Source organism: Elephas maximus, chromosome 4 (assembly GCF_024166365.1).
Source record: "Elephas maximus indicus isolate mEleMax1 chromosome 4, mEleMax1 primary haplotype, whole genome shotgun sequence".
In the NCBI taxonomy this organism is placed as follows: Eukaryota; Metazoa; Chordata; class Mammalia; order Proboscidea; family Elephantidae; genus Elephas; species Elephas maximus.
Window position 1 is genome coordinate 84802203 of NC_064822.1, and position 20442 is coordinate 84822644.

General features: G+C 36.0%; 1 protein-coding gene across 2 annotated transcripts in view; it reads left to right on the forward strand.

Annotated features, from left to right (window-relative positions):
• The window catches only part of RASSF8 (Ras association domain family member 8), a 125527-nt gene extending 106264 nt beyond the window's left edge, over positions 1–19263 (forward strand). For both annotated transcript variants that reach the window (XM_049882679.1, XM_049882680.1), the window contains exons 2-5: positions 3992–4195; positions 10934–11823; positions 13921–14065; positions 15132–19263. In XM_049882679.1, the coding sequence (XP_049738636.1) occupies positions 4093–4195; positions 10934–11823; positions 13921–14065; positions 15132–15253 (1260 nt within the window). In that variant the 5' untranslated portion in view covers positions 3992–4092 and the 3' untranslated portion in view covers positions 15254–19263. The remainder of the gene's footprint in view (positions 1–3991; positions 4196–10933; positions 11824–13920; positions 14066–15131) is intronic.
• Positions 19264–20442: the final 1179 nt, after the last annotated feature.

The following is a 20442-nucleotide window of genomic DNA, read 5'->3' on the forward strand; positions in this document are numbered from 1 at the left end:
GTGGTTCAGGAGCAGGTACGCTGAAACTGCTTAGTTTTGCGAAGACTGCCACCTGTATCTGTTCCTAGCCTCTGCCCGCCTTCTTAATGTGTTTCTCTCATTTTTTCACTTTCTCTTTTCTTCCTCCTCTTTCTGTGTTGTTTTATCCTATCACGTTCTCCAGGGTTTTTTTGTTTTTTTTTAATCTTCGGTTCCTTTTCCATCTCCACAGGCCACAGGACCCATATAAGCATTTTTCTTCCTTATTTCAGCGATGGCCTTTGAACATTAAAAAGTTAACATTTTTTTTGTTTGGTGACAATTATTCTACGTAGCCCATTTAATTTTCACTGCAAATTTGTTTTAGAATGAGGCAAACTAAATTCTCTTTACTTTTCTTGACCAGTTTTCTATACAAAAGAGAATTATAGTATCTGATTATTAATATCCCTAATAAGTCCTATTCAGAATATACTATGTTCATTGTGTTGAATCTGTTTCTTTATGATGCCAAAGCAGCTAGTAGCTAGCTAGCATCAGCACTCAATTTAAAGTAGCTAACATGTATAATGTATAAAAGCTCGGTCGTAAAGATGTTTTATTAGCCCAGTATATCTGTATGCTGTTTTAAAAGAATTCTCTGGTATGCAATAACGTCAGACCTTGAGCAAAACTAGCAAAGAAGAATGTCAAAACTGACCTTAAGCCACCTGTTTGCTTGTTTCTAGTATCTAGGGAATAGTGGAAATTGTTCAACACCTTAATGGTTACCATCCCAAGGACATTATATCCTTTAAAAATATAATTGCTGATCTTGGGAGGAAATATCTCCACAGATGCAGCTGCTTAATTCTAATTGGCTTTTAAAACAATACAGGGTTCTTAGCTTAAAAGCGCTTGTTCTACAGTAATATGTTACTGAGTAAACCCATTTATAAAGATAACTAAAATAATAGTATTTGAGATAGAAACCTAATAATGAAAACAACTGAACTATGTTAATAACCATGCAATAGGACCTTACTTCAGTCTACATCACTGTTCGTGTAGAATTTATTCCAGAGTCCAACTGGGATGCCAGAGCCCCTCTTCCTGGGTCCTTATTACCAATGATGAGAAAACTACCACATGCACCTACAGTACAGGACTTCCATTTCCCTCTTTAGTTCTGGGGCTGGGAGCCAAGCTGTAGAAGTCAGATTCCAGAGGGTATAAAGGGAAGAATAGGGTTCTGACAGCTTCTGGAAGAGAGTGCCAGGGCCTTCTGCTGGACATGGTTCTTAAATAATCCTCATAAATAACACCATGATTTTTGAGGGAAGCTAGGGCTGCTTTTCAGCACAGCCTAAGACCAAATGGCAGCCACGTCCTCCTAAAAATGGTGGCATTTCGCCCTCCTGGAAATAAAATTTTGGACCAGGTAACTATTAATCTGACATCTTAAGACAATTATGTCTTCGTTAAGGTTTCAAGTTTGAAAAACATTGTTAGTGGTGCTAAAACAAAAATGCAGAGAGTGGACTCTTCTCTGTGATGGGAGGAATTCTCTGATCAGGAGAATGAATACCTTGCAGGTTTATATTAACTATTGAAGCAGCTTTATTTTTGCTCAGTGTTTGCTCACATTACTCCATCATATTGAACAGATGGACATGAGTTTTATGTTCATTTATGTTTATTTAGTGATTAAAAGTTCAAGGTGAAACTGATATTGCAGAAAGGAAAATATGTGTTAATGTTCTAAAGCCTAAAAAGAAAGAAAAAACTTAAAAATGAGCCTTGGAGTTTCTTTTAAATGATGGGTTTCTTTGGGAGTGGATGGAGGGAGGGCTTTAATGAGATCTGCAGCCTTTCCTGGGAAGTTCCCCAAGATTAAAGTCTTTTAATGAAAAATAAGGGACTGGATATTAAATAGACTTTAATTCAGCTGAGTTCTTTTTTTTAATTTAATAAAGCAATATATTAATATTTGACCACATTTTACTATCTGAATTTTATCCTAAAAAAGGATAATAGCCTAGTAGAAAATGAAAAAAATCTTGTTTTAAGTCAGAATTCTTCTGTTTTCTTAAATATTCTCTAAGTGGTTTGGGAACAGCCACATATAATATAATAAAATTTCTTATTTGAAATTTAGAGTGTACACCGGCCTGTTAAAGACACTGAGGGCTCTAGCTGTAAAGAAACTTGTTTAACTTTATTTACTGGATTTTTTCAGTTTCTTTGCTGCGAGGTACTTTTTCCCCAGGAACTAACTTCTCACAGAACCTCATAACTGAGGCACAAAGAGGAATCAACTCAGGGACAGAGGCAAGATGACCTGTGCTTGGTTTATGTAGGGGGTTTATAAAACCACCGTGGCACTGAATCATAGGCAGAGAGACCTCAAGGAGCATGCTAGGAAATGAGCATGCAGGGACTCCTTTCCCTGGACTTCATGATGGCAAAGAAGCATTTTTGTACTTCTCTGGAGAAAATAATTACGTTTATTCTCCTTCACCTCGTACATGTTCTGACTTTTCTACCCAAATGACCAGCTGGCCTAGAACCTTTAAGAGAATGTACAAGGGACTGAGTTACTGTTTGGAATAAATGCTACTTTACAAGAAGTTTTTAGTGTTTTTTAAATAAGCTTTTTACTAAGTCATTAATCCTGAAACAACAGTGCCATTTTAAATGTGTAAACAAATCCAAATGTTCTCTTTGTTTAAATCAATGTTTATTGTCTCTCGTAAACATTAACATTTTTTAAACAACAAAGAAATAGGAAGATCCCCAAACAAAGGACAACCAAAAGAAATCATAAATTGATTAAAGATGTATAACACAAAGTGTTGAGATTTTAAAAACCCACAGGAAAAAAAAACGTATAATTGATTTTAGCAAACTAGTATTATTAGTAATAATTATTCTAATCAATACAAGAGTGAAACCATTTGTTTTGACCATAAGAGAATGTAAAATTTCTGCTTGGTAAATAGTGCAGACAGACTGAACATCAGACACTGGAGAAACAGCAAATATTAAAATATTATAAAGGATCAATTTTTATATTGTGTCAATAATTCATATATTTAAGAAAATTATCCAACCTTAGTTAAATAAGTCAGAAATGGACAAGAAGTTCATATAAGAATATAATTCATAAACAAACATGGAGAAATTGTTAGCCATCAAAGGATTTCTTTCCTTCAACGAGTCTTTATTGCACTCCTGGGCCTTTTCCTGTGCTTGGTATTAGAGTTTCAATGGTGAATAAGAGGGCATCAGCCCTTTGTTGGGAGGGGGAGACACAAAGAATACACAGTAAACAAAGAATGCAAATTAAGTTATTAAGCTTCCTTTACAATTGTTTTTGAAAATTGTTAATAGTCAACACTGGCAAGACCATAGAAATTGGTTCAATTTTTTATGATTCCTAGTATAAAGGAAGTCCTGGTGGCGTAGTGGTTAAGTGCTGCGGCTGTTAACCACAGGGTCGGCAGTGCAAATCCACCAGGTGCTCCTTGGAAACGCTATGGGGCAGTTCTCTTCTGTCCTATAGGGTTGCTATGAGTCGGAATTGACTTGACGGCACTGGGTTTGGTTTTTGGTTTAGTATCTTAAAATGACATAAAAGGTTTTTTTTAATTTTTTTTAATTTTTAAACCTCAGAAATAATTTCAATGAAATAATTACAAAATATAGAAAAGAAAAGAAACAGCTTATATATCGAACAACAGGGGTCGGTCAAGTAAATAAGATTTTTTTAACCCAGTGGAGCATGACTTAATGATTAAAATTATCATCATGAAAATAACGGTAATATGAAACAATGTCATGATAGACGCCTATTAGTTACATTTGTCCTGCTGAATTCAGTTCTGTAAAATAAACATATGGACATTAACTGTAATAGGATTGTGGTATATTATTATTTTTTATGTGCAGTATTTGTGTACATATTAGTAAATAATTTTAAGATTCATTAAATGCTTTATTTTAAAATGATTTTTTTTTTTTCCTTTTTCAGCTGACTACACAGACTGCTGTGTCTGTGTATCCGTAGCCAGTGACATGACCTGACACTCTGATGACCAGTCTAAGGGCGTTTAGGTGACTGGCTGGTGCACCATGGAACTTAAAGTATGGGTGGATGGAGTTCAGAGGATTGTGTGTGGGGTCACTGAAGTCACAACTTGCCAGGAGGTTGTAATCGCCTTAGCTCAAGCCATAGGTAAGTAACTGAACTTCCTGGGTATCCTTTAAGTATTTTATGCTTCCTTTTTTTTTTTCAGTTATTGTTGTTTGTTTTTTGTTTGCTTTTTGAATATAGATCTCTAATGGTTTTTGTTTATTTTGTTCTGGAGTACATCTCATAAGCACAGTTTACTTATTATCATTTCCTCCTGCTTAACTAAACCTGTCATGAGGCTTGTCCTTTGGCTTCCCCCAGATATTACTAGTCATGAGTATAGAGTCAGCACTGCTTTTGCCTCTCATGTTCTTTATCCTATTGTTTAAATAGTTGCGAATATTTTTGGAAAAGGAAATGCAACAAATTAAATAACATAGTTCATCATTAGAAAGATAATGTGTACTTTCTAACCTTACTGTATAGTGAAGTTGCGCTTCTTAAGTACATGGTTACTAGTGACATCTCCTGGCTCCATCTTATTCTCCTACCCCGTTTCAACTTTTAAAGCTTATCTTTATCATCCATTATGCCTTACTTCCTTTTGGAACATGGTGAGGGCATAAACGCCTACATCAGTAAATTGAGTAATGTGGTTAAAGTTTATATTTGCACCCTAAATCTACCATTTTAGCAAACACGTATCAAGAGGAAACTTCTGTGTTAAACACCATACTAGGTAATCAGTGCCACGTTGTCTTTGAGCTCTTTATCAAAAGTTTATTTTATGTCTGCTTGTTTATATTGGAGGCATGTCAAGTTAGCTTGGGATTGGAATGAGTCACATTGTCACCATGCTACCCTAGCATTTGGTAGACGTGGTTATACCACCTTCACTGTGGCCGATGCGCTGATAGCTGATACAGAGCTAGAGGCTTTCATTTAATATGGACAGCTTCATTTTTTTACTTTTCCTTACATAGTATAGCACTTTCATGTATTAAAACAACGCTGAGAACTCTAGGATTCCACGTCTAATGAAATTTCTTGCATTTGGGACTAATATTTGGGGACTTTTTTTTTCAGTTTAATTATTAAAGAGATGAAAATTAAAGCATTTGTATTTTATTATTCTTCTCTACCGACTTATTTAGTAAATGCCCCTTTTAAAAAGAGTCACACATAATTTATTTGAATTAAAATATATAGCTTTGTTTAGGGAGTTTTAGGATTAATAAATGTCAAACCTAACTTTGTTATATTTGGAAATCAAGCTGTGGGCTGTGTTAACAACAGTGGATAGTTTTTACAAAAGTCCAGGTGGTTGAGTGGTACAATAAACTACATCCGTCCATGTGGTAAACACGTTTTCTATACAGAATTTCAAGAGGGTAAAATGCCCACATGTACCAAGTATCCATCTTGGATTAAAAAGCATCCCTGTTTATGAACAGTCTAAAAAGTTTTAACTAAATCTAATTCAGTCCAAGACCCGTTTTGAGAAGTTGACAGCTTAAATGAAGATGCTTTACAATATCCTTCAAAACTTGGCCAAACAGCTTTTTTTCAGTGTCATAAATACTCATTGAATTCAGAATTGATGTGAAAGATGACTCAACTGCCCAAAGCTATTGATCCCTGCTTCTACTGTGCGATAAGATTATTTCAGCTTTGAATTCAGTGTTTCATCCTTGAACGTTTATCCACCTTGTAATTTTGAGTTATTGGTATTCAGAGTCTCAGCACTAAATGAAAAATCTGTAGAATTTTAACCGTATTTTTTCTCTGTGAAATAATAGTGGGCATATTAATTAGGGGAAATTGCTGCTGTAAAAAACAACCCCAGAATTTCCATGGCTTAACAAAGTAAAAATTTAGCTATACTGTTAGCACAGTGTGGACTGACTGAGCAAAACCACAAATGTTTCTGAAAGATTTATTGTAGACCGTGTATAAATTCTTGATTAGAGGTTCCTGAGGCTTTCGGGATAGCTAAAATTATTTTTAGGAAATCACATAAATCTATCAAAATATGAAAACTCTTTGAGGAACCGCCAAATTGTTTTCCACAGTGGCTGTAACAGTTTACATTTCCAGCACCAGTGGGTGAAGGTTACTGTTTCTCCACAACCTAGACAACACTTACTGTTTGCCCTTTTTTTTTTTCTAATCATTGCTGTTCTGATGGGGGTGAGATGGTATCTCATTGTGTGTCTCATACATGCATCTTCCTAGTGGCTAATGACTTTGAACGTCTTTTCATGTGGTCATTGGCCATTTGAATATCCTCTTTGGTGAAATGTCTGTTCAAGTCCTTTGTCCATTTTTGGATTAGATTCATTTTGGATATCAGGTCCTTATCAGATATATGGCTCTCCAAAATTTTCTCCCAGTCTGTAGGTTGTCTTTTTACTTGTTTCGTTAAGTCCTTGGATGAACAAAAGTATTTAATTTTTATGAAGTCGCCTTTATCTGTTTTGTCTTTTGTGCCTCTTGCTTTTGTTTGCATATCTGATAAAAAAAACTAGTACCATAGCCCATCACTAAAAACTAGGTCCCATAACTTTACCCCTGCATTTTCTTCCAAAAATTTTATGGTTTTAGTTTTTTACATGTAGGTCCTTGATAATTTGTAATTGCTTTTTCTGTATGATATGAATGTTTTTTAATAGTAGAGAAAGAAATTCTTTCTACACTAATCTCCGACTACCTTGCCAGGTTGAGTTAGATGGTGCAAATAGAGCACATTCTCAAGTTATAATGGACAGAGTAAAAGTCAAAGCATGACAGATGTACCTTATTGGCATGCAGTGGCTAAACTACCCAGCATGAATGCACTTTGCGTTTGGTCACTATACATCCTGAACTTTCTGAGAGATTCTAAATATTCTGCCTTGTTACCCACCATAAACTGTCCCAGAAATTCCATCATTTCAGAGTTCAAACTGCTTCTCAAATCTATAAGTAGAACAGAAAACCTTTGACATCATTTGTCTTTGTTTTGGTAGAGAAAATACATTTACAATATTCCAAATTAAAACAAATGTATTTCTGCCCTCAGGTAACTTAGAGCTTAACACAGAAATAAAGTACAGTTTATAAAGATTAGAGAGGAAAAGAGGTGGCTGGTGGGGCTGGTAGTTGCCATCTGCAGTCAGTTCTGACAGCAACTGCAGGTGCGCAGTTCTTCTCTCTCGTATAGGGTCGCTAATAGTTAGAGTTGACTCAACAGCAGCAGGTTTGTTTGTTTTTTTCCTTTGCTACTAGCCTGATAGATTCGGAGGAGGTTCTCTTTATCTAGTCTAACCCTCATATTACTGACAAGAATACAGGATACCGAAAAGTAGTTAGTAGGTGGCAAAGCCAAAGACACAGTTTATACACTGCTTATACACAAGGAAGCAGTTTATACACATGGGACAGTTTGAACCTTGAGATGCATCCTATGGTTTTTCTTGGGACAAATATAGTAATTTTTAACTTGAAAATCTTGAAATGCTTTTTTGAGTCCAGAAAAGCTATGGCTTTCTTTTTCATTCCCCTTATTTGCTCAGGTATTTTGATAATAGTAACAACTAATATTTGTATGACACTTTTCAATTTTTAAAAGCATTTTTATATTTTACATTCTTAACTCTCAGAACAACCTTGTGAGGTAAGAAAACACCACTCTCATCTTATAAATGAAGAAACTGAGGCTAAAGGATATTTAATAATTTTCTGAGATCATTCATTAGATGGCAAAGCCAGGTTTGCACATAGGCCTTCTGACTCCAGAGCCCTCATCCTTTCCACTATGTCCAGCTTTACACAGTTGGGAGGTACTGCAAATTACTTAAGATTTTTTTTTTTTTTTTTGGAAGTCAAATTATTGTTTTGACACGTTAAAGGTGCTCTCTAAAGGAAATTTCTAGTCAGCCTTCTTGTTATGTGAACAACAATGTCTTAAATTAATAATGGCGAGTCCGTGACAGAACAGGAAAAAAGTGGGGTACAGAACTCAAATTCACATAAAAAGATCAGTCTTAATGGTCTGACTGAGACTAGAGGAAACCCAGAAGCCACGGCCCCTGGACTCTCTGTTAACCCATAACTAAAACCATTCCTGAAGCCAACTTTTCCGACAAGAAATAGACAGGACTATAAGATGTAAAATGATACTCATAAAGACTGTGTTTCTTAGTTCAAATAGATACAGGAGACTAAATGGGTAGCTTCTGTCTGGAGGCAAGATGAGAAGGCAGAAAGGGACAGGAGCTGGTTGAATAGAAATGGGAAATCTGGGGTGGAAAGGGGAGTGTGCTTGCTGTCACATTATAGGGTTTAGCAACTAGGGTCACATAACATTCTGTATAAATTTTTGTATGAGAAACTAACTTGAGCTGTAAACTTTTACCTAAAGCACAATTTTAAAAAAATTAATAATAGCTACCATGTATTGATTGTCTCTGGTGCCAGGGAGTATGGTAGGTGTTTATTATAGCTAACCCTCAGAACCTGCAAGGTATCCTGTTATTCCCATTGTAAAAATAGAGTTATGATACTTGGGTAGTAACTAATATACTTGTAATTAAAACCCAAGTCTCCTTGCCTCCAAAGCACTAACTCTCACCTGTAGCCAAGATTTCAAGTTTCTTTAAAGGAGAATATGCCCATATATGTAGAGCAAAATCACTTTTTATGTACTACTTCTGAATTGCATACATGGCTGTGCATATTTACACATTCAGATCTCCTTTTATTGACTCAAGTCATTCAGATAATACTCTTGTTGGTTCAGAAGGTCATGAAACCAAAAGGAAGCATGGAAGATAAATCAACAGCTGTGTATTCTCTTACCATAATTGCTAGATGCAGGGTCAGTTACTTTGTCTTTGTAATAATATTAACTACTAAGGGATAAAAAAAAAAATTAAAATTAAAATAATCCATCTGACTTGACCACCTTAAATGAAAATATTTTTAGGAAACTTGTTCAAGCTTATGATATTATATTATCTTCTAAAACTTTTATCTTACTTTCATAATTTTTAGTTAGGTTCATCTTGTTTTTTGTTGGCTGTTTTTGTTCATTTTTTTTATTTAAATGTCATTTTATTCTGTTTTTGTTTATTAGTAATATCATTTTTAATTTTTTTCCCAAGAATCCTTGAAACTCTTGTAATCAAAACTGAACACAGCTTGTCCTCTTCAAGGCCCTTCTTTTTATATGAGGTTTTTTTGAAGGGTCATTTACATTGAAGTGATTTTTTTTATTTGCCAGAGGTGAGCCAGGAAGATACTAGCTGTGTGAGCTGTGGGTTGACTAAGCACTCATGTGGAGGCAGAGAAGAAACCTGGGCAGCTGCCTATTAGCTGAGTAACAGGTTCTCCACTGGCTCATTATCTCCCTTTTAGGAAGGGAAGTGGAGCCTCCAACCCTCCCAAGTCCTAATGTACATAGCAGAGAGATTTGCAAGGTAGAAATTGATTCAAGTTTTGAAGTTCTACGTAGTTTCTAGGCCCAGCCTCTCACAGCTTCAAATAGGAAATTCTACTGTCCTCCTTTGTCCCAGTTTGAGATCTTGCCCCAAACAAAAGAAGGTCTAGAAAGTCAGGCATTTGACAGACATATAAGATTATCTGAGGTTTAAAGTATAAAGTTGAATTTCTGAGCAGTGTGTGAAGAATATGTGCAACTCACAATCTATAATATTATTTTGTTACCTATCTTGAGGGCTTCTGTATCTTTAAGTGAAGGTTTTAAAAGCAGTCTATAAACTTCACTTGAAAACTCTACTCTTCTATGTTAATCAAAAAACAGTGCATTGATTAAGGGTAGCGTTGTACAGCAAATTATTGTAATTGTCAGTAAGTCATACGCCTGTAAAAAACTGAATTGGCAAAATTTATGTGATAGATGTATTTATAACAATGCCCCAGAAAAGTTGCTGAGGCTGCCTGTGTACAATCAAACACCTCATGGGATTTGGTTCCTTGATTTGTAGGTTCAGGGTCATGGTTTCATGGGACATCGCAATTAATTGGCCTAATAACTTGTTTAGTGCTTCTGTTCTACCTCCTAGTTTGTTGCCCAGTGCCTGGGGTCTTAAAAGCTTGCAGGCAGCCATCCAAGGCACAACAGCTGGTCTCTATTTGCCTGAAGCAACAAAGGAAGAAGGAGAGTCAGGAATAGCAGAAGGATATGGAATGTGTGGCTAATTGCATCCTTGATCAACTGCCTCCTTTGCCAAGAGACCAGAACTGGATGGTGCCCAGCTACTGTTACTGAACATTTGATCAAAAATTCTGTAAAAGACTCCTGATCAAAAGGGGGAAAATGCTGAGCACAATTGAAAATTCTCATTGACCCTAGACTTTCTGGAGCCATGAAGGCTGAATGAACCTTTGAAACTATTGCCTTGAGGTAATCTTTAAACCTTAGACCAAAAGTATCCCCTGAAGTCATCTTAAAACCAAACAGTAGTTTAGCTTAACTAGTAAAAAAAATGTCTGCCTTGAGCATTATGCTGTTTTAAGAACTATCTGTATAGAAGGAAAGTGACAACAGCAACTCAGAAGATTAGATAGGAACCTTATGCAGCAGTAAGTTTATGTCAATGGGGGAGGAACAACTCAGAGAAGGAGGGTGAGAATGATTGCACAACTCGAAGAATGTAGTCAATATCACTGAATTATACATGTAGAAACAGTTGAATTGGTGTATGTTTTGCTGTGTTTATTATCAACAAGAACAACAAAATAAAAATTTAAAAACTACAATTATCAAATAGCACCCTCTTTTGCATTATTTTAGCTATTGCATAACCATTGACAATTGAATCTTACCTTTTTACCTAGGCCGAACTGGAAGGTATACTCTTATAGAAAAATGGAGAGATACTGAAAGACACTTAGCACCTCATGAAAATCCTATCATATCCTTAAACAAATGGGGGCAGTATGCCAGTGATGTACAGCTAATTTTACGTCGAACAGGGCCATCTCTCAGTGAGCGACCCACTTCAGATAGTGTGGCCCGAATTCCTGAAAGAACTTTATACAGGCAGAGTTTGCCTCCCTTAGCTAAACTGAGGCCTCAGAATGACAAATCAATCAAAAGGAGAGAGCCCAAAAGGAAATCATTAACATTTACAGGAGGTGCCAAAGGGTTAATGGACATTTTTGGGAAAAGTAAAGAAACTGAATTCAAGCAGAAGGTGCTGAATAACTGCAAAACAACAGCAGATGAGTTAAAGAAGCTGATCCGTTTACAGACAGAGAAGCTTCAATCCATTGAAAAACAGCTGGAATCAAATGAAGTAGAAATACGATTTTGGGAGCAAAAATATAATTCTAGCCTTGAAGAGGAAATTGTCCGCCTAGAACAGAAGATCAAAAGAAATGATGTAGAAATTGAGGAGGAAGAATTTTGGGAAAATGAATTACAGATTGAACAGGAAAATGAAAAACAGCTTAAGGATCAACTTCAAGAAATAAGACAGAAGATAACAGAATGTGAGAGCAAATTAAAGGACTATTTGGCTCAGATCCAGACAATGGAAAATGGTCTTGAAGCAGAAAAATTGCAGTGGGAGGTTCAGGAGGCACAAGTGAATGAAGAAGAGGTTAAAGGGAAGATTGGTAAGGTCAAAGGGGAAATTGACATTCAGGGCCAGCAGAGCCTGAGACTGGAAAATGGGATTAAAGCTGTGGAAAGATCTCTTGGACAAGCCACCAAACGATTACAGGTAAGAATTTTTTTATAAATAATACACTTCATCTGTTTAACAGAATTAATATATTCTTGTAATCTTCTTTATCTGTTGCTACTCTCCCCTAATTTAAACAATTAGAAACCTAGCCTTGTTTATAAGTTTTTTTTGTTTTGTGACTTATGACAGAGCTTAAATGTGAGATGAAAACAAAAGTGAGAAATAAAGCCACGCTGATTCTTACTCCATGGAAGAAGCTGTTTTTACTGTGGCAGTTGTAGTATTAGCTAACCGGGCAGAAGAAAGTAGAATCTCATAGCTGGAATGGACACTAATAATGAGATAGCAAATCTGACCTTTTAGAGATAGGGAAAAAAGCTGAAAGAGATTACCGAGGATTGCTTGGCTGGCCAACTGCCTACCTGTCACTACTATGTTATTTCCAGCCCCATCTTCTTTCCCAAGATGTAAATAGTTCTCTTCCCTCCTCCCCTTTCCACAGTACCCTCCTCTGCTTTCCTGACGGGCATAAATGTTCCTCTTGGATTCCCCCCTCTGTAGTTCGTATGTGAGAACAATTATATCTCACCACTTAGACCCTGCTCACTCAACTTGAAAAGACACTGTTGTAGGTGCCATGGGAGTTGGTTGCAAAATTGCATCAAATAGTTGCTAGCAGGTGAGAGGAAAAAGAGACACGACAGATGATAATATGCTTGGATCTGTACTGTGCCCCAGCCACATGTGAAAATTTAAATTAATCAAAATTAAATAGTATTCAATAAAGCTGTTTCAGAAATACTAAATAAATTTAAATTTCTGTTTCACCCACACTTGGCCATTTAAAGTGCTTGGTAGCCACAGGTGTCTAGTAACTGCAGTATTGGACAGTGCAGGTATGGAATGTTTCTATCATTGGAGAGAGCTCCATTGGACATTGCTGTTTTAGAAGTTTTCTATCCCATTGTGGCCTGTGCTGGGCAATCTCTGGGCACACTTGTTAGAAACATAGACTCTACATGGTCACAAGATCCCTCCCACGCACTGACATTTGGGACGAGCAGCTTTAGAAGATGAACAGTTCCACAAGCAGAGAAAGCTGAGGCTTCATGAAGCAATGTGATCTGCTTTCTCTGTCACTAACTGTAATGGGAAGGAAAGCTACCACCAAAATACTGAAAACCAGGAATTTCTCATGTAGTGAAAGATTGTCAACCTCTGACTTAACAGTATTTTACTATTTGGATCCATTTTGGCACTTTAAAAATGGTACAGTTGGAAATTACATTGCCTTCAGTATTGCTTATAGTTTATGAGTCATTATTAGTAAATCCCACTACCCACTGAAAAGTGTTTCATAGTCAAAACTACTAGCATATCGCCAAGTGCCTGTCTACCAAGTAAGTGAAACACAGCCACTCATCACTAGTGTCTCTTGCTTCCCTCTACCAAACCCCTCAAACATACCCAACCTAGGGGCAGCCTTGCCACCTGTTCTTACAGTTTGGTAGAGGAGAGAAAGAGAAAAAAAATCTAATTAAATAAGCCTTGCTTCTTGAGTTTTCCAGTTGTCTAAGCCTGATCTTCTTTGGGGCTCTAAAGTTCTCAGCCTGTCTTTGTCAAGGATTTAAGAACCCCATAGTGAGAACCTTGTGAGAGTCTCCCTTTCCTCATGTTGTAGTAGAAATCTCAGTAACGGATCCATGACTGTTTACAAAAAACAAGACATAGGAAATCTTGTAGACCAAATGACTATTAAACTTGCAGTCAGTTATGAAGGGGTTAATAGAGAAATTTAATTGTGCACAGCTTACCAAGATTTCTTTAACATTGGAACAGATGGGAACCGGTATTTTATCGATGAAACTTTATTAGACGTACCATGTTTTTATCTGCAGGTGCATAGTGATGTTCCTAAAAGAGGAAAGTGTCTCATTTAACAGGAACTTGTTAATACACTGTTGTCTTTCCTTTGTTTACACATGCCACAGAGTAAAGTGACCTAAACCAGATTTGTGAAATGTGCTCTTGTGAAAACAAGTATGCCACATGCAACCCCTGTAGCTGATGAGGTTGTCCTTAGCTGGCTGGTAGTGAACCCTCAAAAAAAGTATGTTTTTAACTTCCACATAGGACAAAGAACAAGAACTGGAGCAGCTGACTAAAGAGCTGCGGCAAGTCAACCTTCAGCAGTTTATCCAGCAGACAGGGACAAAAGTTACCGTTTTGCCAGCCGAGCCCATTGAAGTAGAGGCCTCCCATGCAGACATGGAAAGGGGTAAGATGTTGATAAATCTGCCTTTTTTTTTTTTTCAGCTTTTATTCTAACTGATTAACTGAATGCAAGCAATTCATTCAAAGTTAAAGTATTCTCCTCCCCTTCACAGCTAATTGTAGAGCCAACTTTAAAACTTCTTGCTTCTGGGGGAATGTGAGTAACATTTAGGGTATTTATTTAAGTGAGCATGAAATCACTGGTATCATTAGTTTTAACCTGCCTCTTTATAAAATCCTTCCCTAAAGTATATATGAGTCAGAGTCTGTTAATTTGAATTTTAGCTTCTGCCTGTTCCTGCTGCCTCCCTTTTCCTTTCTCCTCTCCTAAAACTCTTTCTTACTAATTCATGCTTATATTTAAAAGACACTGCAAAATTTGCATGTATATATAGTCTGGACAGCCAATTATGGATTGAATTGTGCCCCCAAAAAATATGTGTTAGAACCCTAATTCTCATACTTTTGGATATAATCCCGTTTGGGAATAGGGTTTTTTTGTTACTTTAATGAGACCCTATCAATATAGGGTATGTCTTAAGCCAGTCACTTTTGAGATATTAAAGGAACAGATTAGGCACAGAAGCGAGGAAGTACAAACGGGGAAAGATTGATGCCACATGGAGATCACCAGTGGACTGAGGAGGAGAAGCTGAAGGAGTCAAGGATTCTTCTGGAGCATAGACAGACAGAGCCTTCCCCTAGAGCTGGTGCCCTGAATTTGGACTTAGCCTCCTTGACTGTGAGAGAATGAATTTCTGTTTGCTGAAGCTACCTACTTGTGGTATTTCTGTTATAGCAGCTCTAAGAGACTAAGAAACTCATCTTTTAAAAAGATTTATTAACTATTTAAATCACCGAAAATTGGTTGATCAAACTGACCTCCACTTGAGAGGGTCAGAGTTGGTCTTTTCCTCTCAGTCCTTACCCACAGGAGATTGCAGTTATTTCTTTATGCAGCTCTCTGCTTCAGGCTCTTTGGTTCTTTAGGGCAGGAAACGTTTTAATTTTTCAAGTTGCTAAATACTCCAAGCTGATGATTAAACCAAATGACTTTCTTTCCTGTTTAGAGGCACCATTCCAGTCTGGGTCCCTGAAGCGACCTGGCTCATCTCGGCAGCTCCCCAGTAATCTTCGTATTCTACAGAATCCTATTTCATCTGGTTTCAATCCTGAAGGCATATATGTATAACATCATGTGTCTTTGGGAGAGAGACCCAATAAAGGTACCAAGGACAATAAAAATTTCTTCTTTGATTTGTGCCAATGATGAACAGAGGAGATATTTCACAAGCCACTGTATCTTTTTTCTGTCGTAAATTGCATACCACTTGGAGCCATACCCTGTGCACTGATGCTAAAGAACAAAGAAACTGTGTTTTCACACTTCAACAGTGTTGACGTTATGTCCAGCAGCTGTAATGCAAGGCCTTCATCTTTATTGGTAGCATTTTGAGAGCATGAGAAGTATTATTCTATGTGTATACATAAATAAAAGTGACTTACAAATGAAGAGAAGTATGTGACTGGCTTAGTGTAACTTATTCCATGTAATCAGTGGGTGTGTGAATGTTGATATTTTAATATTTTTTAATACTTATCCTGTGGCTTAATTATGTTACATATTGTGTGACTATGACTTTGTGTGCATGTTGCCAAACTCCCTCCATATGTTGCTGATTTACAACTACACACGTGTCATAGGGTGCTCCACCATTGAAATAACTCCAGAAGAACCCACTTGCACTTATTTTGTGAGCTTATCCTGGCTGTTGCTTAATTAGTGAAATAATTCAAGGGTTGTTTTTTGTTTTGTCTTTTGTAATTTTGGAATTTAATCTTCCTTTGCAATATTTCTAAAACATGAATGACCATATACCAGAACAGGAATATTTTCACAAGGTCAGTTGTATGTTTACAAGGTTTTCGGTGTTGCAAACACTGTTGACAAAAATGTGATTGTTAAGTATCTATTGAAACAGGCATGGGGTTTCCTGTAGGATTATGTGTTTTGTATCTGCCCTGCCTTGTCATTTTACCCTCATGGATCTTCTGAGTATAGATCTGAGAACCAGATTGGTCTACTTCAGGAATGTTCTTCAAGTGATATTTTTTAAATAACCCACCTCGTATGTCTGGTCTTCTGGCATAACCACATGGGTAAATTGTTGTTGCGCATTATTTACCCTGTATTTATTGACCATTGTGATCTCTCCAGTCCCTTGGGCAGAGAGAAAGTAGATTGGAGACAGATATTTTTACCAAGGATATAAAGTTAACTTCAATACTCGTTTTAGTTTTTAAGCTTGACTTTTATACGACATTAATCTCTATTCGTACATACATATTTTTTAATTCATAAAACCAAAACATGAGTCAACACCCTTTCCATGAACAGTGACTTAACTAAGATTCACAAGTAACATCCAGACTAGTATGGTCTGATACCTCTTAGTTATTTTTACATTCCCTCTGATCGAAATTTGGTACAATATACATAAGACTTCAATCTGAAATTTAAAGTAGTTTTTAACCTGAGGAAAATATATTATCTGTATTATTTACATGGAACAAAGTAAAAGTGGATTAATATATTAATGTCATGGTAACAGTAAAAGGAAGTAAGTTGTGTCTTATGCATGAAGACAACTTTGGATGTTTTAACACATTTGACTTATCATTGGTTTAATGAATACTGAGAATGCTGCTATATTTAGGTTTCCTATGAAAAAATTTTAAGAATGGCTATGAAAATATATAGAAGCTTATAGAGTACTGAAAGTAATAATGCAGAGTTGCCTCTTCTGATCCAGCTAAATGGCAGACCTCAACTAAAGTTTTTTGTTTTTTTTTTTTTGAGGGGGGAGTTCTTGGAGTTAGCGAGCTGACTTGCCATTACACTGTTTTGCAGATAACTTGAGAAATAAATGATTCTTACCTAAATAACCACAACCTGTACACATTTGCTCTCAATTTATAATGGCATGTATTTAAAAATTAGGATAATTAAAAATGAAAATAATTTGTAGCTTTTGTGACAATAATGACTTACTTTTAAAAACCCCATCCTATAGTAAGAATCATTTTGTTGTTGTTCAGAAAAATTGAGACCTTATTCACAAAGAAAAGCATTTTTTATAAATTTTTTTATAAATCGATCCCATTCTATTTAAGTAAAAATGTTAAACTGAAGATGTATTAAATATTTGCAATTGTAAATTGCAAAGGTGCTTTGGCGTGCCATGAAAAACAGAATCGTAGAGCTCTTCTCAATGGTCAACTTATTCGTTGTAAATTATTATCAGCATTGATCTTACAGCTTTAAAGAAAGACTAGAAGCATCTTTCCAACTGGTAGTACCAGCATAGTGTCACAGTTCACCTCTATAATGCCATCAGAATTTTCAAGCTGCCAAATAATTATCATGGGCCTAACAACAGGTAGAAATACTGTTTCCTGGTATTTTAGCATGAATGTGATGAATCCATTGAGCAGCCTTACTTTTTAATGTTATGTTACTTGTGGGAGCACATAGGGATATTTTGTATATCTTTTTTTTAAAGTAGAGGGGAAAAGACTCATTTCGCTAGGACATCTATTTTAGTCTATTCCTGATCACTTTTCTCTATTGTGAATACAAATGAGTTAGAATAAGTGCCACATCTTTGGATACATTTTGGAGAAAGGAGCAGGCAACGGTAGACAGAAATACCAAATATAAAATTTTGTATCTGGGTCACATTCAGGTCTTTAATGCTAAATTGGAAACCCTGGTTTAATAAATACTAAATTAGATTACAAATTTTTTTTTATTATACTGCCAATGGTTTTTTTTAGGATTTTCTACAAGTATTAAAGACATTAAAAGATGATTTCTTTTTTTTTGAACCAAGGAGTAATTTGAAGTAGCACCCGTATATCTGACCTCGTAAGTATTTGCTTTGTTTCAGAGAATGATCCTTGTCTCAGTGCTTTTGTTGTCCTTGTGAGATAAATTCTGGTTTGTGAGCATTTGATTTTCATCTTGATGCACAGGGAATTTGTGACACTTTGGTAGTAATAGGAATTACTGATTCTATTCCCTCAGTTATCAATGAAGTAATCATCACTCCCTGAAATTCAGATTAGTCATAAATCAGCTAAAACAAGAATGATACAGTCCATAATTTATGTTGTGAAATATAACAGTGTTTAAGAAGGACAGATAAGTACTTGCCCCCACAGCATAAATAAAATTTGCACCTGCACTAAAAAAATTTTCTTTGTGAATAAGAGCAAAGCAATCCTTAGAGAAAAGAAACTCTTCATTTAAAGCCTTTTCTGTGAACATCTTTCCAAGTTAGAACTGTAAGAAGGGACTCAGTAAATAATATGGAAAAAGTCAAAAACTCTTGATTTCAGGCGTACAAAGATGGGCAGTTCCGGGTGTGCATCGCCTTTGAAAAATTGGGCCTTACTTTATACGTCAGTAACACAGGTGTGTTCACAGCCCTCTTCTACCTAAAGTTATCTTTATTAGTCTATATTTTATTAAAATTTAGTTCGTAAGTATTACTTTTCTATCATGTCCCTTTTTTTAAGTTGCATGTTTATACTATTTGCTACAGTATTTTTAAAGTTTTGGGTGAAGGCCATCAGCTGTATAGAGAAGACAAAACAATCACTATTTATTCAGTATTGCTGCTTTACATTTCCAGAATAAGCTTTCGATGCCAGCACAGTGACTGCTTGAAAGCGGCAGGAGCTCTGTTCCAATGCATTTTATATATTTTTAGAAACCAAATAAATGCAGATAACTATTTAGTATACTAATTATATTAAACCAGCAGAAATATAAAGGCAATAAAGTATATACATATATATATATATGCGGGGGGAGGGGAAAGATTAAAAAATAGGTTTACAGCCAGACATGGTGTTAGCCCCGAGTGCATTTCTCAGTTTGTCTTTCCTTATTGACCTTAGGAGGATTTGAGTTGCTGCAGCTTTAAACAGAAAATTGCCACGTTCACTAATTGTGGGCATACAAATATGCTTTTAGTACTGCTTTGCTTATGTACAAATAAAAAATCTGTAATCTGTATTATATGTAATTATTCTTTTGACTTTCATTTCAAAATGTGTATTTTCTGATTATTGTCATGAGCTGTAAAACAGGATCAATATCTGATATTCTCCCAAATAATAAATTTCAGGATTCATTGGGGCATTACAGTTGTTGGTTTGTTTCTTACGTATTAAATGTTTTAAAATATAATTTTATTTGCTAAAGAGAAAAGGTCTGCATAGCATACCAGTGACACCAAAATTACATTTTTCTAAATATAATGTTAATTATTATAACTAATGAGTTATCTATTGTTTAAAAGGTAGCCTCTTAATCAAAGTAAAACTGAATTAAAAAAACAAATCTGCCTCTTTTATTTCACAAGTAAAAGAAAAAAAAAATTCCTTAACGAAATCTCTGTATTTCCGGGTCTTCTTAAAACCACAAGTGAGAGGAAGCGAACTAACATTTCGGCACCTATACTGTGTGCCAGGTGCATACGAGGTCCTGGACACCCTTTCACATTCACAGCCATCTGGGAAACTTGTCCCAACTCACTAATAAGTAGCTGACACTGCATTTGGATTTAGACTTTTCTGACCCCAAAGCCCTTTCCTGTATTCCATGATAAAGCTGCGTAAGATTTATAATGCCCAGTTTCTGCATTTTTACCACTCTTTAACGTGGAAGTTATTATGTGGGTGTCATTTTTAAAGGAATATCATTTAAAGTAGAAATTAGATCTTGGTTACACATGTGAATAATAGTATCTTAGGAAAGATAAAAAGAAAAAATAATTCTCAATATTAATTATTCTATGTCCTAGTTTGAGGGACTTTTTGAATTTTAATTTTCCATCCTATTAACTAAAGTCATGTTTTATTAATGGTGGTGGTGGTTGTTCATTGCCATCCATTTGGCCCCAGCTCACAGCAGCCTTCTGCTTAACACGACAAAATGTTACCTGCTCCTGCACCATCTTGTTAATGGTAGAGCTTGAAATATAAATTCTTGTTCACTTAACTCTTTGCCTGCTGTCCACTCCACGTATTTGTGCCATCCCCCTTAGGAAAGACTAGTTGAGTCCTGTAAAATGGGTATACACATGTTGGATACATTCTTTCTACCCAAGGAGTACCTCGTGGATTTGAACTGCTGACCTTTTGGTTAGCAGCCACAGTTCTTAACCACTATGCTACCAGGGTTTCCTATAAACATTCAGTTTCCCCGTATTGTTGGCCAGGCAGTGGGCTTCCTTCTGCCGATACTGAAATTAATGTGATTTGCTCTGCACCTCAAGGAGTCCAATGAAGATGACAACCTCACTACATCTT